General features: G+C 37.4%; 1 protein-coding gene across 4 annotated transcripts in view; it reads left to right on the top strand.

Moving 5' to 3' along the window:
- The window catches only part of TRIM44 (tripartite motif containing 44), a 108,790-nt gene that overhangs the window by 27,995 nt on the left and 53,650 nt on the right, over positions 1-27,145 (top strand). For all 4 annotated transcript variants that reach the window (XM_025452481.3, XM_049096796.1, XM_049096795.1 and 1 more), the window contains exon 3: positions 16,822-17,061. In XM_025452481.3, the coding sequence (XP_025308266.1) occupies positions 16,822-17,061 (240 nt within the window). The remainder of the gene's footprint in view (positions 1-16,821; positions 17,062-27,145) is intronic.

Raw genomic sequence — 27,145 nt, 5'->3', positions numbered from 1 at the left:
GCAGATTCTTGAGCCTCACCCAGAACGTCAATTTGGTAGTTCTGAGACTACTTTTTAAATATATAGCCTGGATGATTCTGATGCAAATGGTCAATATATCACACTTTAAGACATACCTATGAGAAAACTGGTTAATATTCTGGTACTTTACTTTTCAGATGGAGAATTCGTATTTTCTCTCTATTATTCTATGTATGTTTAAGTATATTTACAATTAGATAACTGTATGTATTTGCGTGTGTATACACATGCATACGTAGTTTGTATCTTGCTTTTTTCACTGACTCATCCCTTGTAAACACTTTTATCATTTGAATCCACTTCAGTCTTTGAACTGCAACTTGGAAAACTAAAATCCTGAAGGCCAGTCTGCTGTTATTACCAAATGGAAGTTTTACCCAATATGGCATTTCTATTTTCTTCCTAATAGCATAAGCACATCCAATGAAGTTTGTTTGTTTTTGCAAGACATGCCAATCACAGTCTAAGATGATTCAGATACAGTGGAAACTGAATTAATGCAAAGTCAGACACACAATCATGCAGTCAGCCCCAAGCTGTCCGTTTGATGGCACCTTCCCCCGATGCCCCAGTCAGCATCTCACATGATGAGACTAAATGAATATGTGTAGGGCTCAGTGGGAAGTCTGAGGCTGTCTCTAATACCCCGCTTTCCAGTAGAGGAAGCTGAGGTGCCAGAAGTGTAAGCGTTCCTGCTCGAGGTCACCCAAGCAGTAATAGCAGAGTCCAAGCAGATTGATGGTTTTTAGAACTACAGTTCTGCAGTTTTCCCAATAAAGAGAAGTTTTCCATTTGGTGAGGATGTGGAAAAATTGGAAGTGGTATAGTCACTTTGGAAAACAGTGTGGCAGTTCCTCAGAAGGTTAAACATAGAGCTGCCATATAACCCAGCAATTCCATTCTTGGGTACGTACTCAAGAGAAATGAAAACATATGTCCACACAAAGACTGCACCCCGGTATTCATAGCAGCATTATTCATACTACCCAGACTGTGGAAGCAGCCCAGCAGATGACCGGGTAAGAAAAATCTGGTGTATTTGTACAGCAGGACAGTATGTGGCAGGAAGGAAGTGCAGTGTCGATATATACTGCAATAATATATAGGGCCCTCAGAAATGCTCACTGAAAGAGGCCCTTCCCAGAAGACCGAATACTGAGTGATTCCATCTGTGTGGCATGTCCAGAATAGAGCAGATTTCTAGAGCTAGGAGACAGACTCTTTCCCTGGGGCTGAGGGAGATGGAGAAATGGGGTGGGAGTGACTGCTTGGGGTCACAGAATTTCTTTTGATGTGATGAAAATGTTCAAACTGACCCTGGGTTGATTGTGCAACTTTGTGAATCTCCTAAAAACCACTGAATTGTACATTTTAAATGGCTGAATTGTATGATATGGGGATTATATCTCAATAAAGTTGCGGAGAGGAGGTGAGAGAATTTCCATCAGAATCCCTTTTGTTGGGACACCTGGGTGGCTCAGCAGTTGAGCATGAGCACCTGCCTTTGGCTGAGGGCATGACCCCCGAGTCCCAGGATCAAGTCCCACATAGGGCTCCCTGCAGGGAGCCTGCTTTTCCCTCTGCTGTGTCTTTGCCTCTCTCTCTGTGTCTCTCATGAATAAATAAATACAATCTTTTTTTTTTTTTTTTCTTTTTTCTTTTTTTTTTTTTTAATAATCACTTTTGTTAGCCCTTCACTTAAAGTTCCTCAAAAGGTTAAACATAGAGTTGTCATATGACCCAGCAATTCCATTCATCAGTGACTAGGCTTTCCCCTTTCTTCTAGAGGGGAATGAGGAGCAGAAACCTGATGTTAGCCTCTGTCAGGGAGAGGCAGTATTCTCCAGTTATTAACAGCATAGGCTCTGGATCAGACTGCACCTGGTCAGATTAACTCCAGTGTAGACTGCTGTTTGATCTCAGGCAGATCCTGTGCTTAATCTCTTCATTTCTCAGATTTTTCTCCTTTTTTTTTTTTTTTTTTTTTTTTTTTGTGAAAGAGGGGATAATAGTACATACTTCATAGGGTCGTTAGGAAGATTAAATGAGATAATCCATTTAAAGTGCTTACTACAGCATCCTCTACAGGGTGGCTGCTGCTAGCTTTCCCCTAGTCCTAGGATCCACCACCACTGCTTTGAGCAGGAGGCCATGGGTCCGTGGGGGCAGCAATCCCACCCCCACAGTTGAGGAGGCCTTTGGATCCTTGTGGAGAAAAATAAGCCATGTGTTTACAAGTAACTAGGTTCTATACTTTGATCAATTAATATTTCCCAGGATTAGTGTCATTTTAAAGGACCACTGCCACTTCTTTTGAGTGATAATGGCATGCAGATCAATTGAGTTAAATCTCCAGAGTTGGAGCCCGTTGGTGTTGCTGGCCTGGTTCGCTGGCCATCTCTGGGCTTTGCGTGGCTCGCCTCTCCCGGAGTTAGTTCAGCATAGCTCCATTGCCCATTCAAGTTGAGGCAAATTATATCTGCCTTGGGAGTTTGCAGCTGTGTGTCCATATATTCCCAATAAAAACAAGAAATCAATGCATAGAAGCAATTATGTTCATTGTTGTGGAAGCAGACTCTCTAGTTAGCAAAATTGCCTGGTGCCAAATTAGAAGAAAAATAAATTAAGAGTCACAAAAGAAATTAAGTGTCACGTTTAAGAGACACTTTAGGAGATATGTCCCCACTTTAAACATCACTGAGATTCTTGTTCTCTTCCTACTTCTCCTTCCTGCTTCTCCTGCAGCTTTACCCTTTGGCCATTCTCTTTCTATTGGGCCACCAGAGCTCTTAATTGAAATACTTCAGCTCAAAAAAAAAAAAAAAAAAAAAAAAAAAAAAAAAAAAAAAAAAAAAAAAAGAAATACTTCAGCTCTAGGCATTTTGAAACTAGGATAGGCATGGTTTCTGAACTGCCTGGTGGGCTAGAGCATTGTTAGAAAGCAAAGGGATTGACTTTAAATGGCTTAATAAAATTAACACATTGTGATGTCCTTCTCCCCCTGCTCCAACTCCTGTCTGCACTGACAGGAGACTTGATAATATACTCTCTGCCAAAGCTTGAAGGGCTTATTACATGACCAACATGGAGAGGGGAGTGGAGCTGTCATGACTTCCCTAAAGCAGCCACGCTTCATGTTGCCAGTGCAGGATTGTATTTGACATTTAATTTAGGAGCCTGGGTGCCTAGATATAAAACTTTACTGTGATAATAGTGATAAAAGCCACCCAGACTTTTATTTAAGGGCCGCCTCCTCTCCTGTCTCCATTTTTCCCCTTTTCCTGTTAGTCCAGCCTCTCATTTAGCTAGGAAGTAAGACTCAGGTCTGCTCAAGGAAAAAGATGTTTTCCTTGATAACTTAAGGCCAAAGTTACAGAGCACAACTCTCGGTCTACCTCAGATCTATATGTAGATGCTCATATGTGTATATATAAGGTAAATTTTGAGAATCCCATCTCTCCTGACTGCATTTAGCCAAACGTCAAAATCCATCTGTAGCTGTGTAAAAAATGTCCATTCAACCCAGTGATTTAGTTGATGACTATCCTTTGTTGAATGGCTTCTGTTTACTTTTGTGGCCAGCAAAATAGATTCTTTTGATAGCTCCTAATTCAACCTGATTAGCTAGACATAATTTCCGTTTTACAGATGACGAAGCAAGGATTTAAAGGGTTTAAGAATAACTTGTCTAAAGCTAATGATGCCAACTAATTGCCTTTCTATGATTGCCATATAGAATTGTTAGTAGTTGTAGGAAGTTACTTTTACCTATGGAAGATGGGTTGGGAATAGTATACCAATAGAGAATTTGTTCAGACTTTCAGGGAAAAAAACTATTGATTATGACATCCTTTCTTTTACTTCTGAAGTGGAAGAGCACAGATATTAGAGTCAGATGACCAGTCCTCTGGCACTCATCACCTGTCCCTCTTGATTGTCTAAGCCTTTAGTGTCATCCATAAACTAGGACTAATCATACTACATTTTTATTGCTGAGTACCCTGAGAATGGAAACTTTTGAGGAGGAGCTAAGAAATAATGGAGGATGGTTAGTAGCATAGCCTTTGGGGATCCAAAAAGTATTTTAGCAAGGATAATTAACAAGCCCTGTGGTTCTTAGGTAAGCAGATTGTTAGCTGCTCCAGGAGTGTAATAGAGTTTCGGTCTGCAGAAGAGAGACAATATGATAGAAGCAGGTTGTGAGGTTGAGGAGCTGGCTACTTCCAGACTGTGCAAGAGCTGCGGGGCAGAATGGGACCTATCCTTCCTGCACTCTCTGTGCTTTGCCTCAGCATCACTGAAGTTAGACTGTACCTGATTGTATCAAACTAGAAAAGGCAAACATTACTCCTTGACAGCCTGTGGCCATTTACTAAAACTGAAGCAAGGAGCCTCTGTTTGACATCCTTACTCTTCATGCCTAGGATGTGTGAGAAAGTCCTTGCTGGGAAATTAGAATCTACACTCCTAAGGTTGTAGGGTCTTTCTCTAAGAAAACTAATTGGGGGCTCTTTATCTGTGAGAGCTCAGCAGGTACCATATGAAAAAGCACACAATAAATGTTCATAGTTACTGTTATCTGGACCAGCAGAATAGTTCTGCTGATGTTCCTATGTGCCCAGAGAATACTAAGTTCTTTTTATGTATTATTTTGTGTAAACCTCATGAAAATATCGGTGAGAATGACATTATTACCTCTATTTTACAATGAAACTTCCACCTTTCTGAGCTTCAGAAACATCGAATTAGCAGAGTCAGTACTCAAACCTCTTTCTCTACTGCCATAGACCCCACAAAGTTTACCATTTGGACCTGCTGTGGCAGAGAAGACTGAGCCCTACATCCCTGCCCTTTGCTGAGTGTTCCTGGCAGTGTGCAGTTGTTTGGTTTTGGTAGAATACAAATAACTATGGCTTTGCAAGGAAAGTGTTTTGATAGAGAAGTGGAATGGAGGTGGAGGGGCGAGTCTTGTTTTAAAATTGCTTTAATCTTCAGCAGATAGTATAGGCGTGCTTTGTATATTCAAGTCTAAAAGGCTTAAAAATAGTATAATTTCTGTTTAGTTTCCCCTGAAACTTTCAGTGTTAGTTCCCACCTCCTACTTCTTACAGGATAATTTCTGGAGCTGAAACTGTCTTTCTAGCTTATGCACGGGTTAAAATGGGAGAAAGGGAAGAAAATAAGGTGAAATACAAGTTCTCACTCTTATTCTTCTTACTGGTCTTGAGTGTCTCTGGGGACTCCTCCTCCTACTTTTACATTTCTACAGAGGGGTCACCTAGAATTATTTTTCTGTTTGCTCAGGAACAATGGTACTCAGAAGTTTGTGATTGCTTTCTTTATTGCCACCCCAGGGTCAGGCAAGGAAACAAGCATCTAAAGAGCAAGCAATTGTATCAATTCAAAGTGAGCCTAACATTCGTTCTCTGGTGCATCCAGTTCAGTGCCATGACACTGGGTTCCACATCAAGTTGTCATGGCAATAGAGTCATAGCAGCTGACAGCAGGAACAGGCAGTCGTGGGAGGAGGGGATGCGTGGCAGTGATGCCACAACTATAGAGGCCAGATCTCCATCTCTCATAGTAAGGGCTGGTCTTCAGTCTGCTGTGACCATGTCTCTCTTGGATGACTGGGGGTGCACAGTTGCTGTGTGCTTCATAGCTGATGAGCAGATTCAATTCAATAATTTGTTAGGCTCTTTCCAGTACAAAGCCTTTAGGAAACAGTTCTGAGCCACTAATGCTGTGTGTGTGCGTGCACATGTACACATACATATGTATTCCTATTTGTATTTGGGGGAGGGAAAACCACGAATGGGAGAAGATTCAGAAGAAGCATACTGCAGGTTCATGTACATGAAGCTGTTGAAGAACAAGAGTACTTAGGCCCAAGGACTAAAATTTAGAGTCTCAGGAAGAAGCACTCTGGCAGAAATAGAAGAAGGCTGGAGTATTCTGAATGAAATATGGGGCTCCTACTTGTGTCGAAGGTACAAGCCAAACCAAAGACTATATAAAACAAAGCTAGGATCTAAACACTAAGGAGGAAGTAGGGAGGACCACCCGGAATCTCTTTGGGACTTAGGACTTTATTCAGCAAGTTAGAGTTGCAAGTGAGAGTGGGGGTGGGCTAAAAGGCCCCAGGGTGTGTGTGTGTGGGGGCAGGTAGAGCTAAAATGGAGCATTTGGGTTTAGAGACTGGATAGAGATATTTAATGGAGAGTAGTGGAAGGGAATACAAAGAAGGAGGTTTTCATAGATATGGTGCAGACTTCTTTGGCTACTGTGGTGGAGAGGCCAATGTGGGATGGCTTCCAACAGTTAGAATGTATTGATCTCCATTTTGTACACGAGCCCAAGCAAAGGTGTCTTCATTTCTCTTCCAGGTATTGTCAAGAGACCTGTTCTTGGTGGAGAAAATAAAATTTAGCTCCAGAATTTAGAGCCTGGGTGATTCCTAAACTGTAGTGGTGTTAACAGGGAAGGTGGGAAACAGGACAAGGTCCGAAGGGAAGATATGTAAGAATAATATTGAGGTTAAAAGGCAGCTTATGTAGTCAAACTGAGGGTTCAGACTCTAGCTCTGCCACTTACTCTGTGTATGAATTTGGGCATATTTCTCACCCCCTCTGAACCTTAGTCTCTTCATTTGTAAAATTGAGAGAATAATAATTGTCACCACTTGGTATTATTGTGATGATTAATTGGAGTAACACACATGAAATGCTTACAGCAGTACCTACTATCTGGGCACTCGGAAAAGTTAACAATGAGGAGGAGGAGGAGGGAGAGGACTCAGTTTGAGGCTTAATGGTTCAAGTAATAGAAAAGTATCCAGGCAGAGACACACATCAAAAGGAATTGTGACACTGGAAACCTGGAGAGAAAATCCAGGTGCAGGAGCCATCTCTGTGGCTGCTGGAGTTGAATTGCAAAAGTGAGATGAAATTACTAAGGAGGAAGGCGTGGAGAAAAAGTGGTTTCGGCCCCCAGGATATTTGACAATGTCTGGAGGTGAGTGGTGAAGCTATTGTCTGGTTCCTTGTAGAGGCCAGGGGTGCTGCTGCATATTTCACGTGGGATAGGACTTTCCTCTACACAAAAAGTTACCAGCTGCAAGTATCAATAATGCTGAGGTTGAAAAAATGCTCGTTAGAGGAGTTTTTTTCAATCATAGTCACCTAGAGGAGTGTGTAAAATTGCAGGGATAAAGCCGATAGAAAGCCAGAAAAGTCCAGGGCCACAGAAACCCTGGAAGGAAATTGAAGACTGAGGGGCATCAATCAGTAGTGCTAAAGGCTACAGACCGGTCAGTACTGAGGTTAAATAGAGTTGGTGACTAGTAGACTCTTTACTGGTATTTACGAGACCAGGTTTTATGTGACCTTCTAAATAAGCTTAGTGGTTAAAGGTAGGAGAAAGGGTAACTTCTTGATAGGGCAGCATTGTCAAAAGAAGTAGGTTATTTTATTCTCTTTACACTTAATTTGTGTCACTTTTAGAATTTCTAAGGCAGATTCCTAGTCCCCCCAAAGCTCCTCTTGTTCTGGCAACAGTTGTGAGTAGAGACAAATCCCGATCAGTGAATTATTGCTCTAAGAATGCAAAATTTATGCAGTTGCATCATTTTAGAGATAAAAGGAAAACTGGCTCTTCAGCCTCAGGCTCTGAGAGATTCAGTGATTTGCCCCAAGTAATCAATAGCTGGTTGGTTCCAAAAGACAGGACTAACACTCAGGGCCTCTGACTTATCATTCTGAGTGCTCTCCTCTGTGTGGAGTTGCTTTCCAGTGGTCTGATAGAATTCTCAGGGCCTCAGTTTCCTCTTGAGTAGCAGGATGCCCTATGGAGTGGTTGTCAGAGTACTGGCTGGGACCCGGCTGACCTGAGGTGAATCTTTGCTCCATCACTTACCCTTGCGTAATCACTGTGGGCTTCAGTTTCCCTAACAAAATGAAAATATCATTGCCTACCTGAGAGTTAGATTAGAAACACATACATAATTGCCCCTGGAACACTGCCTACACACAGTAGCTCTTTATATTTTCATTATCATTATTCATAAGGCCCTGTCTTTGTTATAGATTAAAAGACAAGAGAAAGTCCAGTGACAATCAGGCCAAAGTTAGGCATGCCTTCTCTTTTCACCCAGCATTGCTTCTAACTCCGTCTCACTTTTGTGAGAGATGAGCTGTATCATGAGGTTTAGTGCTACTGTAGTTATATAAGGTCCTGAAGCAGATATCCCTCTGACATATTGTAAGGATGTCCATTTCTCATTGATGAGTCTGATATTTCTCTAAAGTAAGTTGCTTCACACTTTGGTCACTGATTGGATCAGCTAGTTAGATCTTTTTAAGAATTTTTCAAGACTAAAATCTGCTCTTCTGCGGAGCCTCAGGATGTCTGAAGCTCCCATAGAAAAACCTTCAAATGACAGGAGCAGCATGTGCTACGTGCTTAGCTATTAGGGAAGCCCTTATTTTAATGGGCTTAAGTAGAAAAGGGTTTTTAATTTTTTTTGATTTATTATAAAAGGGAAATCAGATTAGGAAGGCTTACTCCACCCCATTACCTTCTATAGGCTCCACTTCAGTGGCTATTTAGTTTTCTGTTTTAATTGTATTAACATTAAAAAAATTATTTATTTGATAGAGAAAGCACACGCAAGGGGGGGCAGCAGGCAGAAGGAGAGGGAGAAGCAGCCTCCCCGTAGAAGCCCAAGTAGGGAGCCGGATGTGGGGCTCAGTCTCAAGACCCTGGGATCATGACCTGAGCCAAAGGCAGAGACTTAACTGACTGAGCCACTCAGGCATCCCTATTAACATTTTTTAATAGATATTTTTTTTACAGCAGCTTTAGATTCAAAATCGAGGAAAAAAAAAAGTTCCCATACATCCTGCCTCCACACACTATCAACATGCCACACCAGAGTGGTAGATAAATTTTTTTACAATCAGTGAACCTGTATTGACTCATCATTATCAGTCAAAGTCCATAGTTTACATTAGAGTTCACTTTTGGTGTTATATATGTATATTCTGTGGGTTTGGGCAACTGTATGTTATCTACTAGTACAGTAGTATACAGAGTATTTTCACTGCCCTAAGAAATCCAGTGTTCACATATTCATCTTTCCTTCCTCCCAGACTTTTTGACATCCACTGATCTTTTTGCTGTCTCCATAGTCTTTCCGGAATATCATATAGTTGGAACCATACAGTGTGTAGGCTTTTCATATTAAATTCTTTAATTTAGTAAGATGTATTTAAGGTTCCTCCATGTCTTTTTATGGCCTGGTAGCTCATTTCTTTTTAGTGTTGAATAATATTTCATTGTGTAAATGTATCACAGTTCATTCATCTGTTCACCTACTTAAAGACATCTTGGCCACTTCTAGGTTTTGGCAGTTATGAGCAAAGCTGCTGTAATACCCATGTGCAGGTTTTTGTGTGGACACAAGTTTTCAGCTCCTTTTGGTAAATACCAAGGAGCATAATTATTGAATCATATGGTAAAAATATGTTTAGTTTTGTAAGAAACTGCCTGTCTTCTAAACGTACATTCTTACCAGCAGTGAATGAGAATTTTTCATGCTCAACATCCTTATCAGCATTTGGTGTTGTCAGTGTTTGGATTTTGGCCATTCTAGTTAACTGTGTAATAGTACTTCATTGATTTAATTTGCATTTCCCTAATGACACATGATGTTGAGCATTCTTCCTATGCTTACTTGCTGTCTGTATATCTTCTTTGGTGAGACATCTATTCAGGTTATTGGCCCATTTTTTAAATTCAAGTCTTTGTTTTATTATTGTATTTTTGGAGTTATTTTGTTAATAGTGCTTTATCAGATATATATTTTGCAGATATATCTGTGGCTACGTCTATAGCTTATCTTCTCTTTTTTTTTTACGATTTTTATTAATCTGTTTGTTTATTCATTTATTTGAGAAAGAGAGACAGAGATAGCAGCAGGGAGCACAAGCAGGGTGGAGAGGAGAAGCAGGCTCCCTGCTGGGCAGGGGGCTTGACATGGGGCTTGATCCCAGGACACTAGGGTCATAACCACAGCCAAAGGCAGACACTTAGCTGACTAAGCCACCCAGGCACTCCTCTTCTCATTATTTTAACAATGTCTTTCACAGAAGTTTTTAATTTTAGTGAAATCCAGCTTATCAAGTATTTCTTTCATGGATAGTGCCTTTGGAATTTTATTCATTCATTCATTCATCATTTATTTTTAAAGATTTTATTTATTTATACATGAGAGACAGAGAGAGGCAGAGACATAGGCAGAGGAGAAGCGGGCTCCTCAAGGAGAGCCCAATGTGGGACTCGATCCCGGGACTCCAGGACCACTCCCTGAGCTGAAGGCAGATGCTCATCCACTGAGCCACCCAGGTGTCCCTGGAATTATATTTAAATAGTCATCACCATACCCAAGGTCATCTACATTTTCTCCTGTATTATCTTTTAGGAATTTTATAGTTTTGTATTTTACATTTAGGTCTGTGATCCATTTTGAGTTAATTTTGGTGAAAGATGAAAGGTCTGTGGCTAGATTAAATATTTTTGCACTTGGATGTGCAGTTGTTTTAGCACTATTTGTTAAAATAACTCTTTCCATTGCATTGCCCGTGCTCTTTGTTCAAGATCAGTTGGCTCTATTTATATGGGTCTATTTCTAGGCTCTCTATTCTGTTCCATTGATATATTTGTTTGTTCTTTTATCAGTTCCATAGTGTCTTGATTACTCTAGCTTTATAGTAAATATTGAAGTCAGGTAGCATCTTCCAACGTTGTTCTTCTCCTTCAATATTATGTTGACTACTCTGGTTTGGTTTGTTTGTGTGTTTTTTTTTTGTTTGTTTTTGTTTTTGTTTTGTTTTGTTTTGTTTTGCCTCTCTATGTAAACTTTGAAGCATTTTATCAATATCCACAAAATAACTTGCTGGGATTTTTATTGGGAGTTGTATTCTACCTATGGATCAAGTTGGGAGAACTGACATTTGACAGTATTTAGCATTCCTATCCATGAACATGGAATATCTTTATATTTATTTAATTCTTCTTTGATTTCTTTCATCAGAATTTTGTAGTTTTCCTTATTCATATTTTCTTAAGTTTATATCTAAGTATGTCATTTTGGGGATGATAATGTAAATGTTATTGTGTTTTTATATTTAAATTTTACTTGTTCATTGCTGGTATATAGGAAAGGAATTGACTTTGGTATATGAATGCTGTCTGGCAACCTTGCTATAATTGCTTATTACTTCCAGGAGTTTTTTTTGTCAATTCTTCCAGATTTTCTACACAGACAACCATGTTACTCATGAACAAAGACAGCTTTATTTCTACCTTCCCAGTCTGTAAACGTTTTATTTCCATGTTTTATTTTACTAGCAAGGACATCCAGTATGATGTTGAAAAAGAGTTGTAAGAGGAGAGACATCCTTGCCTTGTTCCTGATCTTAGCAGGAAAACTAGATTTTCCATTATTATTTTTAAAAAATATTTTATTTTTAAACAATCTCTGCATCCAACGTGGGGCTCAAACTCACAATTCCAAGATCAGAAGTCACATGTTCTACCTAGGATTAGGCTGGCCAGGCAACCCTATAGTTTCTCATTATTAAGTATGATATTAGCTGTAGATTGTTTGTAGATTTTTTTTATGAAGTTAAGAAAGTTTTCCTCTATTCCTAGTTTGTTGAGACTTTTTATCATAAATGGATCTTAGACTTTATCAAGTGATTCTTCTGCATTTATTATGATAATGTGATTTTTCTTCTTTAGCCTGTTGACGTGATAGGTTATATGAACTGATTTTCAAATGTTGAACCAGCCTTGCATACCTGGGATAAATCCTGCTTGGTCGTGGTGTGTAATTTTTTGTATACATTGTTGGATTTGATTAGCTAATATCTTACTGAGGATTTAACTTTCTCTTTGAGTTTCATTTCTTTTTAAAAATTACCATTCAAGAAAAAAATAAGTGTTACACATTATTCTAGTGGATTGAAAGTGGAACAAAGAAAAATACTCTTAATCCCATCACTCAGAGGTAACCACTCTCCAACATTTTGGTGTGTTTCTTACAGTCTTTTTTATAATAGAAATATTTATAGCAGCAACAGTAAATATCATTATTACTTCTTTGACTGGATACAGACGTAGAAACCTCCTGGTGCTGTATTTACACAGTAGGGTAATGAAAGGAGGTAAAGAGGATACATGTGACTGCTTTTGTCTGAGTTTTCTGATGAAGATGAGAAAAATGATTTAAGGAAGAGATTAACTGCTCACTTTAATAACCTCTACTCTTCTCAACACCTCCATTGTAAAATCCAAGCAATTGAGGCTTCTAACCAGGTTGTCAGGAAAATATTTGACCGCACTCAGAATATTAGTAATAGAATGTACTTCATAGTTCATGTCTGCTGTGTTTCTAGGCTGCTGTGTAATTTCCCAAGCCTTAGGAATGAGCATTGGTTTTATTCACAAATATTGGCTATTCTCATATACAAAAAATACTGAAAGAGGACTTTGTCCTCGTTGTTAAAGAAGCTCTTCCCTCACTTGCCCTCACTGGAGCCTGATAGAGATTTGGAAAGCACTGTCTTGGAGCAAAATGCCAGAATAAATACTAGAGGCTATACAGAAACCTCAACTTTGAGATTCCCCACCTGAAAGTTTCCATGGACACTGGCATGCTGAGAAGGCACTGTGCTGGTGGGAGTGAAGACAGCTTGTAGCATCTGAAAATATTCCATTTCTTGCTTTTTTTTTGGTCTATTTTAGAAGAGTGGCCATTCAGAAGAGGAAAGAGGAGTAAAAGTGGACTTCTTGACCTTTTGGGGCGGTATTTAGCAGTCTTCACAAACTATTTCATTCAGTTCACACTTTTTAAGGTCATTTTTGGAGTAGGCTCCTTTAAACTTACTTGCAGGAAATTTGGCTAGTAGAACAACTATTTCTGAACTCTTCTGTCAGTGTAGACTCAGAGCTTTTCTTTTGTGTAGCTTCCTGCTTGTGACCTGTTCCATCTTTCTCAGTTCATGTCAGCAACACTTTTCTGGAACAAATCTTTCTTAACCTATGATGCTTTCTAGCTAGTATTTTTTTAATACGCTACCTGTAATAGAAAACTAAATAAACCTTGGTTTCCTACAAGCCAGTTAGCTAGGAGCTAATGGCTTGCAACCCGTGTCAAGCACACTGAATAGTGGTGTTTTTAAGTATAAGCTCTTAATTCAAGGTTTTATGTGTTTAATTATGTGTAAAGTGCCAGTCTGTTTGCCTCCTGAGTCCAGCCTGGCTTGAAAATATTAACTACAAGAGCATATATAAAATAGCATGGGATGAAACTTAACTCTTCAGATGTGCATCCTTTATCCCAAGATTCACTTGGGGAGAATAATATCTCAGTAGGGATAATAACAGAGCTGCCTGTTAACCAAGGAAACATCTCAATTAAGAAGTTTGAAGAACCTGAAGGAGGCAGAAAGGGATCCTAACAGGCAATATGTTGTAGCACAAAGTATACTGGACTGGACGAAAGGAAAGCTGATTTTGAAACTTGATTATTACTGCACCTGTGTGTGTGTGTGTGTGGCCTATAAAATGAGGAGGTTGGACTCAGCTCTCATGAGAACAATCAGATCTTCACTAGTTAGTTATGACTGTTCACAAGTAAGCCACCAAATTTTTCAGTTCTCTTTTTCAATGCTCAAATTACAATGCTTTATTTAAGTAATAATGTAGCTCTTCACCCTCATGCAACTATAACAAAGACATATCAACTAGTTTATAATCTAGGACTTTAAAGTTTTAACAATTTAGGGGCCAGTTGACCAAAGGGAAGATACTCCTATTATGGTTTCATTTGTGTAGACGACCCAGGTATCTCGGGAGATTTAGCTGAAGACCACTACCAGTGCCCTAGGAATTACTTCAAGGAGGAGGGGGAGATTTTTCTTTTAACCAGAGTAGTTCTACTTTCAGTTCTGTTTTGCTTTATGGTTCTACATTAAGATTTTGTATGGGTTAAGGGAAGTTCTGTGGCTCTAAAAAAACTTACCAATTACTAGTAGATCGTATAAAAAAGGAACCTTTTATATTGCTAGTTTCATTGTTCTGTGATAACACCCAGCCTTCTCTTCTCTGCATAGGTAAAATTTTCTTTTTACTAACACTGTTTGTAATATAGTCAGGAGTATGAGACTGTCACTTTCACTTTTGGGGAGCTCTAGGATAGAGGCTGAAGAAATTCTAAGAAACCTACACAGAAATTATATCAGTGGCTCTCAGGTAGCAGGTGCGGACAGAGAGGGTCTGGTGCTCTTGGAGAACAAGTTTAAAGCAGAATGGGGTTTTGATGGCAAGGAGGTGAAATGACACTTGAAAAGGAAACTTGAAAGCTGTTTCATTCCTGCCTGCCATTGGTAGGAGTTCTTTCTCCAGAGTACTCAGCCTAACCACATGCCAGGTCCCCCAGGGAGTCCCTCCTTTGGCCTCTGAATTTAATGGATGCTATGACCCAGAAATTTGTTCTTACCATTTTGAACTAGGTTGGAGAATACCTGTGTGCTGATTAGTAGAGAACAGGGGTAAAAAGGATAAAAGTTTTATGAACTTGTTTATTCTGCCTTCAGTTCTTATTTGTGATGTGATCTAAAATAAAGGTTGAGAAACCTATGTAAAACAATGGGAAATAGAGAATTTGATTTTTTTTTAACCCATGATTTAGTCACCTGCTGTAGTCTGGCCACGCTTTCCTGACTGATATCAACTTCTGACTTGAGCCACATGGGTATGTGAAGGTTAGTAAAACAGGTTGCAAGTCAGTTTTTATTGTGTTCTCCATTTTTAGTCACTTGCAACTGTTTAAAACGTTTCTTAGGCATTCAGAAAAGTTCATCTCTTAACTAAAACTTCCTAAGTTTAGTCTCTAAGAGAAGGTCTTAGGTCTTGTAAGACCTAATTTATTTCAGTGTTTGAGATCCATTCATAAAAGGTCATCATAAAGCATAACAGCCTTGAAATAAACACACTAAAAATAAAGAGGAATTACATAAATAAACACAAATCACAGTTCTTAATCTGATACAGAATTTGCAGGGACATTAATAACATTTAACACTCCTCCTCCCCTTTTCTTTAGCACCAAGGAGAGTACCTGCAGAGAGTCTAATGAATTCCTGAGGGCTTATGTCGCTTAGTCACTTGATGTGTGAACAGAGACCGTTCCTACAGGTCTTATTTTGCATGGACGTTCTTATGGCAGTGTTACAAAAGCTGCTTAAGGTATCAAGCGTCTTTGAATTTTTAAGAGGCTAATTCAAAAAGGCCCCATCTTCCCCTCTTCTTTAGACTTTCTCTTCCTCAGTCTTCTTTTTAGGTTTTTCCAATTTGGCTTTCCTTGCTAGAGACTGTTAGAGTTAATCCAGAGCACCAGACGGGGAGCCAGGAAGATTGGTGTCCCTTGCGTCTTCTACAGATACTCTGCACCTGCGACTGTTCCCTTACCTGGAAAAAAAAGAGACTTACCTAGGTGACAGCTACTTTCTCTTTCCACTCTAAAATTCTCTCTTGGCCGTTCTCCTTCTGTCCATTGCTCTAACTTTTCCCAATTCCCTACCATAGTTATTTACCATGCAGAGTTGTTTGAAAATACTCCTAAAATATACATCGGTGTGAGGAAACATCAGTAAGTGTAAGATACAGAGTTTAGAAGTTCTTATTTTGGTAGTTTCTCACTTTGTTTACCTTACATCCCAGCCAAATACAGCCTGCAGCCATATTTTATTTGATCTGCTCAGTGGTTTCTACAAAATAAATGAATAATATATTTTTATTCATAGAATAAACATTTTAAGGCATTACATGATCTAATATCTAATATTGGTGAAGGTATAAAGAAATTCCTACTTTCACACATTGTGGGAATGTAATTGGTATATCTTTTTCAGATGGCAGTTTGGCTGTATCAGTCAATATTTTTAGAGTATATATAAATTGACTCAGTGACTCCAGAAGTCTCTAAAAATACTCATACACAAATATTAAGAGATATCCAAGGATGTTCATTACTGTGGTGTTTGTAATAGCAAAAATTTGGAAATATCCTGTATTTCCATTAAGAAGGGAAATATTTAATAGGTAGGTTTATCTTTTTATTTATATATATGAATATTCATATTTATGTTATATCCACATCATATAGACATTGAAAATAATATAATGAATGAAGTTGATCTGTATGTCCTAACATATTTTAAGTGGAAAAGCAAGACCCAAAACCTTATGTTCATTGTGACCCATTTATATAAAAACAACATAATTCGTCTATATGTATATATATAGTGTAGAACTATATAGAAAAATGGTTGGAAGGATATACACCAAATTATTAATAGTAATTACTCTCCAAAGAGAAAAAATGATATCCAGATGGAGAGAGAAGAGTAATTTCATTTTTCACAATTTACACTTACCTATTGTTAAAAACCAATCATGTATTACCAGTGTAAAAATGAATGAAAGGAAGAACACAAAGGGAAAGATAAGGGATTACTTCCTAAAGACTAAAAAAGGGGAAAAGGATTACCAAGAAATTCATAAAAAATCTTAGGGGAACATTGTTTAGAGGATATTCCCCAAACTTCAGGACCATGTAGGAACCATAGTTGGCTTATGTTTTGGCCAGGGCTTCCTAGCACTTACAGTAGCAGCTCTACCCTTCTATTTCTTTGTATGTCCAACTTTTTATTCTTACTTGTCTGTGTTCTGCAGGTAACCCGGGACCAGATGAAGGTGTTTATACAGCAGGAATTTAAGAAAGTTCAGAAAGTGATTGCTGATGAGGAGCAAAAGGCCCTTCATCTAGTGGACATCCAGGAAGCAATGGCCACCGCTCATGTGACTGAGATACTGGCAGACATCCAGTCCCACATGGACAGGTTGATGACTCAGATGGCCCAAGCCAAGGAACAACTTGATACCTCTAATGAATCAGCTGAGCCAAAGGCAGAGGTAAAGGAGAACATCTACAATTATTAGTAGCAGGAGAAATAGGAGGAAACCTACTGCTGTGTTTGTTAGCTCTGGAAATCCTCTTTTGTGATCCCTCAACATGAGTGAATTGAAAGCTTAGATAGGGTATAAGTGTTTAGATGGTACGTAGACCAGTGTGGAAGTATTGGCTGCTAGGGCCTGCACCCAGCAACTGGGTCTGGCAAAATATTTGGCTACCATGACTTAACGGAGTGTATTCAATAGGGCAAATACTAATCACATTTAAAGAGGTAAGCCTAGATAGATAGATAGATAGATAGATAGTAAGCCAGGAATTCAGAGCCAGAGGAGAAGGCAATTGATGGATTCCAAGTTGTGAAATGAGCCTATAAATGAAGTCATCATAGAGATGAAAATAGGGTGAATGAGAATGTCAGGAAGTAGAGCATAAAGCAGGCCAGAATGAAAGATTTCGAACTGATTCTGTGAGTAGTGAAAAGGTGCCTCAGCTTGGTTTTTATATGGAGCCAACTGCATAAATTGGGGGCATAACTCTTAGATTAAAAGAGGCATGTGGCACTGGGAAGATCAAAAAAGGTGTGAATGAAACACAAGGTAAATATTGAATCACTACAAATATGAGTCTCTGTATTCATTGTTATTTTGTAACAGGTAAAAAAGGTCTTAAACATTTTACCAAACAACATACTCAGGCGTTTAGAATATAATTCTTAAATAAAATTTAAGACAGCCACCTAAAAAAGTATCATAGAACTTACATTTCAGGCACCGGAGAGAAGCTTTTGTTCATAAGGTTTCACAGCATTATGTTGAAAAATCTGGTCAAGCATATGCCAAAAGGATGTAGACCCTTCTAGAAGTAAACCTAGGGGAGTCCTGTGGACTCTTCAGGACTGCTACTGATTTGCTGAGCTTACCGCTTAGCTGGCAGTCTTGCCTTGGCCCAGGAGAGCCTAGCCCCAGAATAAATGAGCCAGCAGAAGAGCTAGGGTATCATCTAGGAGGCAGATATTGTTTGAGTCACCCTGACAGAAAATGTCAGAGACCATTGGACAGTTACCTGCTTCACTCATCCAAGGTTCTTGATTAATTTTCATCAGTGTGTGAAAAGAATGGAATAGATCTTGTTCTTTTTTTTTTTTCATTTATCCTCCCTAAAACTAAGACAGTATGTGCATAAGTAAGTTTCTAGATAGGCAAGAGAGCACTTTATATTCATCATTTCATTTAACCCTTATATCAGCATTCATTATCTTCTTATAGATGGGATATTGAGAGGCAGAGAACTGCAGAGACTTGGAGCCAGTGTCATTTAGTTAGTAGAAAATGGAGCCAGGATTCACAGTGAAGTCCATCCTATCCCATTGCCAGTGTGTTTTCTTTACTATGTGTCATATGCCAAGTATCCCACTTGTATATGTGGGAAAAATGAAGAGAATCCGTGCCCTGGATACCTTTGCATTTCTGACACCTTTTTTAGTATGAAGGTGGTCACTTTGTATCTTAAACAACTCAACTAGAGTTAACTCAGGGGATCTATGGCATAACTGTGTCCCACATCCACCCCACCCCAAATCAGACTCCCACATTTATTCTGTGTTAATTAGATTGTTTTTTTTTTCAAAAATAAAGATTTAATTTTGAGAGTTATTCCCCCCTCTTTTATTTTCATTTCAAGTAATGAATTTAGTCCCTCCCCAATATTAATTGTCCTTTAAGCAGTTCAGCTGCTCAACTGCACTATGCTTGTTAACTCTGATGGAATTACTCTGAGAGATGCAAAACTGACAAGGCCTAAGGACCAGGCTGTGGACAAAATAAGCTATCAAAAACAAAAAGTAGCATTCAGCTGGCTAGAGCTTTTACAAAGAGCTGTTCTCATCTAATAGCCTCTGGTTCCAGTTAATCTGGTAACTTATTGATCAGAGCAAATCTCCAGTACCTGTCTTTCACTCAGCAGAGGAATTCTTTTCTTCCTTTTGCATGTTGCGGTTTTTTTTTTTAATCATTTGCATTTGAGATTTGGCCAAAGATTCTTCCCCCCAACATTTTATTATGAAAATTTTCAAACATATAGCAAAGTTGAAAAGATTTTACAGATTACACCCATATACTTCCACCTACATTCTACCATTAACATTTTAATATACTTGAATCATGATTTATACATAGCCATCTTTCCAGCCTTCTACTCTTCAATGCATCTTATTTTTTGATGCATTTAAAATCAGATTGCAGCTTCTGGTTATGAACAAGATGGAGTAAACATATTTGACTTTATTACTTCCACTAATCACAGCAAAAATTCCTGGATGAATATTTATTTATTTTTTTATTCATTTATTTGAGAGAGAGAGAGAAAGAGAAAGAACATGAGCTGGAGAAGGGGAAGAGGGAGAGGAAGAAGCAGACTCCCTGCTAACCTTAGGAGCCTGACTTAGGGTTAGATCGCAGAACCCTGATATTATTACCTGAGACGAAGTCATATGCTTAACCAATTGAGCCACTCAGGTGCCACTGGACTAAATATTTAAATGACCTACCAGAAGACTCTCTAAAGTGAGAAAAGATGGTTCTGACCAGGGATATTGAGATTTGAGGAACTACATAGCAGTAAATTCCCTGGGATTTTTCTTGCTTCCTGTATATCCTGGCCTGGGTGCCCTGCAAACTAGAAGCCATAATGAACAAAACAGAAAGAAAATCTCCAAGAAAAGCCTGCTCTCTGTAGCCAAAGCACTAGGAAAAGAGCAGTTCAGCTATAGAGAAAACTTTTGACCATTCCTGCCAATTCTGGAGACATACACCATGAATAAAGCTGTACCCCTTCCCAACTCCACTTGGCCCTGCAGTAGTGGAGTAGGTGTGTTGGAGACCTATTTTTTATTCCTCTCCTTCAGTAATGAGTTATCATTCCTTTCCCCTGGAGCCTTTAGGCATCACCCCTGTTCCTCTCAGTAGTCACGTGCCTGTCTCCCTTAGAGCCTATAGGTGGAACTCTTACTTTTACCCCTGCCCTGTATGATCAGGAAGGAAATGGTATCCCTCCCCTATGGAGACTGTAGATGGAGCTCTAACTCCTCCCTCCCACCCCTACATTAACTAGGCAATATACCTCCCCAACTGGGTCAGTGGGTAGAACCCTATCTTCCACTCTTACTCTGTAGTAATGAGCTGGGGCTCCTCCTCCTCCCCAGCCGGCGCTGTGGAGACTGTAGCATTGGAGTTTGTCATCTGAAGGGGGCATATCAAAATAGCACTGTAGAATCTTTTAAGCTAAATTGATATTTGAACCACAGTCCACAAACCTGACCCAGGACATGTTTCTGCTTCTTTATTCTTTTTTTTCACCATCAATTTTATTTTTATATTCACTTTATTTTGTTTTATTTATTTTTTAATTGAAGTATAGCTGATACACAGTGTTTTGTTTTTGTTTTTGTTTTTTAATTGGAGTTCAATTTGCCAACATATAGCATAACACCCAGTGCTCATCCCATCAAGTGCCTGGGTGACGGGCACTGAGGGGGGCACTTGATACACAGTGTTATACTAATATAATAGGACATGTGTTCTGAATTTAAATAGGTTGACTTCTTGCTAGAATAGAAGATTTAAATAGGAACCAGATTCTTAAATACTTAAAATGTTCAGGATATAGTCCCAAATCAGTCATTATACCAAGAACCAATAAATCCCAACTCTAATGAGAAAAGACAATCTAATGAGAAAATATGCCACCACCAAGAAGACACAGAGTTTAGAATTATCAGACAAGGATTTTAAAGCTACTATTATGAAAATGACTTAGTGAGCAATAACCAATAACTGTGGAAACAAATGAAAAAAAATCTTAGCAAAGAAATAGAAGATGTAAAGAAGAACCAAATAAAAATTTTACTACTAAAAAATACAATTAATTGACATAAAAGATTCACTGGATTGGCTCAGTGGCAAATTGGAGATAAGAGAGGAAAGAATTGGTGAATTTGAAAATATAGATCCAATCTGAACAACCAATAAAAAAGATTGAAAACTAATTGAAACTGAGTCTTAGGGACCTGTGGGACAATAAAGATCTAACGTATATGTCACCCATGTCCCGTAGGGGAGGAAAAGCAGTGTGGTACTGAAAAAATTGAAGAATTAATGACTCAGAATTCCTAAAATTTGGTTGAAAGACATAAACCCAGAGATTTAAGAAGTTGAGTGATTCCAAGCAAGATAAACTCTTAAGAAATCCATACCTAAACACATCAAAATTAAAGAAATAAAAAGGAAGGACAAAGAAAAGTCTTGAAAGCAGAGCAGCTGGAGAGACATGACACATTGGCTATGGGGAACAATAATTTAAATGAATGTAGTATATATAAGGTATTTGCTCTATATCCATTGAAATGATTATATGGGTTTTTTCATTATTTTATTGTAATGGCTGATTATATTAGTTAATTTTACAATGTTAAATCAACCTTGCATTCTTAAGATAAACTCCCACTTTGTCAAGATATATAATCTGGGTTTAATTCATTAATTTTTTATTTTATTTTTAAATTTTTTTAAAAGATGTTATTTAAGACAGAGCAAGCTAGGGAGAGAGAGAGAGAGCAGGAGCGGATAGGTGGAGGAGCAGAGGGTAAAAAGTAGACTCCCCATTGAGCAGGGAGCCTGCCCATAAGGGGCTCCATCCCAGTACCCCAGGACCTGAGGATCATCACCTGAACTGAAGGCAGACATTTAACTTATTGAGCCACCCCAGTGCCCCTCAGTTCATTAATTTTTTAAAAAAGATTTTTAGGTCTGTGTTCAATGGGGGATATTCATCTGTAATTTTATATATATATGCATATATATATGCATATATATATAAAATAAATATATATACATATATATTTTAAGATTTTATTTATTTATTCATGAGAAACAGAGAGAGGCAGAGACATAGGCAGAGGGAGAAGCAGGCTCCCTGCAGAGAGCTGGATGCTGGACTGGATCCTAGGACTCCAGGATCAGATCCTGAGCCAAAGGAAGATGCTCAACCACTGAGCCACCCAGGCATCCCAAGTAATTTTAATATTTTTATAACATCATTGTCAGGCTTTGGTATTAGGGTTAGCTGGCCTCAGAAAACAAGCTGAGAACTATTCCCTCCTCACCTATTTTCTGAAAGTTTATGTACAATTGGTGTTGTTTCTCCCATAAATATTTGGCAGCATTTATCAGCAAAATCATCTGTCCTGGAGTTTATGTGAGGGTTTTTGATAACCAAGTTAATTTCTTTAATAAGGCTATCAGATTTTGTTTGATCTCATGTTTATTTAAATTTTAACTTGTGTTGTATTTAAATTGTATATTTGCTTAAATTTGTGTTGTAATTTTCAAAGAATTTGTTGTTTTCATTTAAGTTGTAGTTTTTAGTGTAAAGTTGTTCATACAGTTTTCTTGTGATTTTTTTAACTGTAACATCTCTAACGATAACCTTTCTATTTCTGAACTGATAATTTGTGATTTTCTCCTTTTTTCTTTGATCAGTCTAATTACTATTAATTTTGTTAAAGAACTTTTTCATTTGATAATTTTATTCTGTGTTTTCTATTTTGTTTATATCTACTCTTATTTCCTTTTTTTCTGCTTATTTTGAATTTACTCATTCTTCTAGCTTTATAGATCATTGATTTTACTACTTTTTTTTTTTTTAAGATTTTATTTATTTATTCATGAGAGACAGTTTCTGTCCATGGCAGAAACAAAGGCAGAGGGAGAAGCAGGCTCCATGCAGGGAGCCTGACATGGGACTTGATCCCAGGGTCTCCAGGATCAGGCCCTGGGCTGAAGGCGGCACTAAACCACTGAGCCACCTGGGCTGCCTGATTTTACTACTTTTTATGTTAGCTTTCAAAACTATACTTTTCTCTCTAAGCACTGCTTTAGTTGAATCCTAAACTTTGGCTATGTTTTATTTTCACTGTCATTCCATTTGAAATATTATTTATTTACTTTGTGATTTCTTTTCTTTACTCATTGATTATTTGTGTCTGGTTGAGTTTCCATATAATAAGGATTTTCCTACATGTCATACTATTACTCATTACTAATTTTTTCCATTGTGATCAGAGAATGTGTTTTGAATGGTTTCAAGTTTTTAACTTGTTTGAGACTTGTTTTATCACCCACCATATGGTCTATCTTGGTAAATGCATATGTGCACCTATTTTATAGTTTGGGGTGTAGTGTCCTATTAAGTATCAATTAGGTATTCAAATAACTTATGATTTTACTGATCTTTGTGTTGACAGTTCTGTCAACTGTCAAGAGGTTAAATTTCTAAGGATGATTAAGGAATTATCTCTCCCTTTAATTCTATCAACTTTTACATATCTTGAAAATATCTTTAAGCAAATATATACTTATGATTGTTAGTCTTTCTAATGAACTGAACCTTTAAATCATTATGAAAGTCCCTCTTTTTATCTGATAATATTGTCTTCCTGTCTATGTTATCTAACGTTAGTAGAGCCAATCTAGTCTTACACTTACTGTTCTCGTGGTGTGTCCCCATCAATTTGTTTTTGGTCTATCTGTTGTTAAAGTGTCTCTCTCCTAGGCAACATATGGCTTTGTCCTATTCTTCTATCCATTCTGATAATCTCTGCCTTTTAATTGAAGTGTGCAGCCCATTAACATTTACTGTTATTATTAATATGGTTGAATTTAGGTCAGCTGTTTTATGATTTGTTTTCTATTTCTTCATGTATTTCTATTCCTCTTGTCTTGCCTTCTTTTGGACTTTTGAAACAGTTTGAATTCCATTTTAATATTTTTTTTGGCCTTTTAGCTCTATTACTTTGTTCTTATTTTGTAATGGTTTCTATGGGGATTATAATATATGTATATTGGAATAGATGTAATATATATAACATATATATAAGTCCTTAAATTTTCTACTTAAAATTAATATAGCACCATTTCACATAAAACATAGATACTTGAAACCATATAAGCCAATTAACACTCTTTATGTCCTTTACATTATAGTTGTCATGTAGAAAATCTATATATGTTATAAACACTGCAAGACAGTTATAATTTTAAACAATCATATGCTTCTAAAGAAGTTCAGGAAAATACAATTTTATATCTGTATACATACAGTTTTTAAGCAAGTTTGTGATAATAGTTGTATAACTATAAATTTAAAGTCATTGAATATATACTCAAAACAAGTAATTTTATGGTATTATAAATTATACTTCAATAAAGCTGTTAAAAACAAAAATTATAAATAGTCTACTTGCTCAAGTGCTATTGCCTTTGATTTATGAAGATCAATCTAAAACCAGTCCATTAACACAGTGTCTGTTTTAAGAAATCTTCAGTACAGATGAATTTGATTAGGCCAAGTAGAATCACAGAGCTTCTAGTTGAAGAAGTCCAGAGATTACAAGATTTCCTGGTGACATTTCTTTTTAAAAATGTGTTTTTAATATTTTGGGGTCCTCTTTTAGAATATAGCATACAGAAAGAGTTTGGTACCGTTCCCACAGGTCTAATGAGATGTGTGGTCTTTCTCGTCTTCAAATAACTATATAAAATTATTTCCTTCTTATTTATTATAGAATGTTAAAAACTTCTAGACAGAGCAGAAAGTAAACAAATTTAGTTATAACAGGGTATTTTTTTCTTTTTTTTTCTTTTTTGCGTACATTTTTTCCCCAGCTTTATTGAGATAAAATTGGCATATATGTAAGTTTAAAGTGTACAGTGTGATGATTTTGATACACATATATATTGCAAAATGATTACCACAGTAAGATTAGTTAACATCTTCATCCTCTCATGCTATATTTTCTTAACATTATATTTTAAATTTACCTCATATTACCAGAAATTCTTCATAAACATAATGTATGAATCCTGAATCAATGACACAAACTTCACTTTTACTGCATTTCCAACTACCTTACTACCATTTATTACATTATAGCACATGCTTTTGTTTATAAGTAATTACTGAGTCAAAGGTATGGACTGTTTTTAGGCTCTTGTACATATTTGTAAACTGCCCACAGAACAGTTATATCAGTGTACATTTTCATCACCAGTTTTGACAGTCTCTCATTTTTTTGCCTGAATTTTATAAACCTCCTTGCCAAAGTCAAGTACTAAAAAATGGTGTGTCTTTACTTTTATTTGCATATCATGAGTACTTCTCTAGTTTTGAGAAAAGAGTACTGAACTACATGAGATAATTTTAGAAAAAGTTCAAATGAGCAAATTATTAAAAATGATACATGTGTACCCTAAACATTTATTTTAAACATGAAATATGTATCTGCATATTTCTTTGATTTTTGACTCAAGGCCTTTTTGAGGATACCGGTTTGCCATTTGGAGTGGAATATTATGCTTCTGGCATAAACCACATCCATACTGTAGTGTTTATATGGTCCAATTTCAGGATAATATTCGAAGCAAACTGAATGTGGAATCCTAGACTTTTATACTTTATTTTTTCTAATATTTTGCGTATGTCTCACCTATATCAAAGTTGACATCAGTTTTTAAGTAACTTATCTTTATTGAATGCTTTGGAAACTTTCAGCTTAGTTTTCATAGAAGCAGTGGTTCTCTCTTGCATTCACTTCTTGTTATTTAATAAAATGTATTGTCATAATTACAACCTCAAATGATTTAAGCAGCTTTAGAAACAAAATTGTTTGGTTCTTGGTGAACATACATTTCAACTGGTGGAAGTAGAAGCAAGATGGTAGGTACTAGAATATAGCCTACCAACCAAGAGCATTGATATTTGATGGAGGGATTTGAGAGCATTGCTTAATCATAACAAGTCATATAAATAGAAACTGATGTTTAGCAAACTTTCAGTTCTAATATTCTCTGAAACCAAGATTCATTCATAATGGGAGGTAGAAATTAATATTAAATCCTACATATATCTTGCCTTCCCTCCTTTCCACTTTTGAATAATTATTAATTATGTGCCTTGTGCTGTGTAAGATGCAGTGAATAAAGAGATTAACAATACACAGTTTCTGTTCTCAAGGAGTTGAAATCCAAAGAGGGAGACACTGTATGGTGCTATCACTTGGTTTTCTGCTCTAAGAACCAGTCAAGAAGTGTGAGCCATACAGATGTGCAGGGCAGAAAAGGATTACTCTACTCGGTCTGTCAGTGAGAAAAAATTTCCAAGTGAGGCTTGATCTTAAAGAACAGACGGGAATTAGCTAGGCTTTCAGAATAGTAGGGAATAGCATTCACATCTTTTACGAGGAAGATTAGCACTCTTCTGAGTATCTACTGACCTATTCAGAGTTGCCATATGTATGTCTGTTTGTTCTCTCATTCATTTATTCAATCCTTCAACAGTTGAAATTCTCACCCTGGTCTTCCCCCGTGCTTTATGATAGTGACTGTTGCTTCTGAAAAGCCACATATCTATAAGCTGCAGAAATGGATGAATGTTCAGCAGAGTCTTGTGTCCCCTCTTCTCTGTCCATCCTCACTCCCTACAGATGTTATTAGTTAATTCAGGGAAAATACAAAACTGAGCACCATTTGTTGAACACTCATAATGTGCCAGACATTCGCTTAGTGTCTTACATATTTTCTAATTTATTTTAATTTGTATTGCCACCCTGTAAGGTAAGAATTAGGATCTCCATGGTATAGATCAGGAAACTGAACCTTGGAAAAGTTAAGGCAAATTGCCAAAAGCTTCATTGGTGGAACTGATGAACCCAAATTTGAAGCCATGTTTCTTGAAGTCAGAAAGTCTATCTCTTAACCACTGTGCCAAGATACATGGTTGTGAGGACTCACTCTGAATCACGGAAGAAAGTTTGGATACTTTTTTCCATAAGATTGTCCTAGACAATTATGTTTGAACATCCAAAGATAATTGAAAACTTGTGTTGAGGTTTAATTAAGTCACTGATAGTTATGTAACTCATATTAAATTTAAATTGTGTGAATTTTTTCTTACTAGATTATAGTTCCCATAAGACACAGCAGTCGATCAAAATGCAAAGAAAGCTCCCTCCATCCCTATACCTCCTTCCAC

Source organism: Canis lupus, chromosome 18 (assembly GCF_003254725.2).
Source record: "Canis lupus dingo isolate Sandy chromosome 18, ASM325472v2, whole genome shotgun sequence".
Classification (NCBI taxonomy): Eukaryota; Metazoa; Chordata; class Mammalia; order Carnivora; family Canidae; genus Canis; species Canis lupus.
The sequence above is the reverse complement of the archived record's forward strand: the minus strand, read 5'-3'. Positions and strand labels throughout refer to the sequence as shown.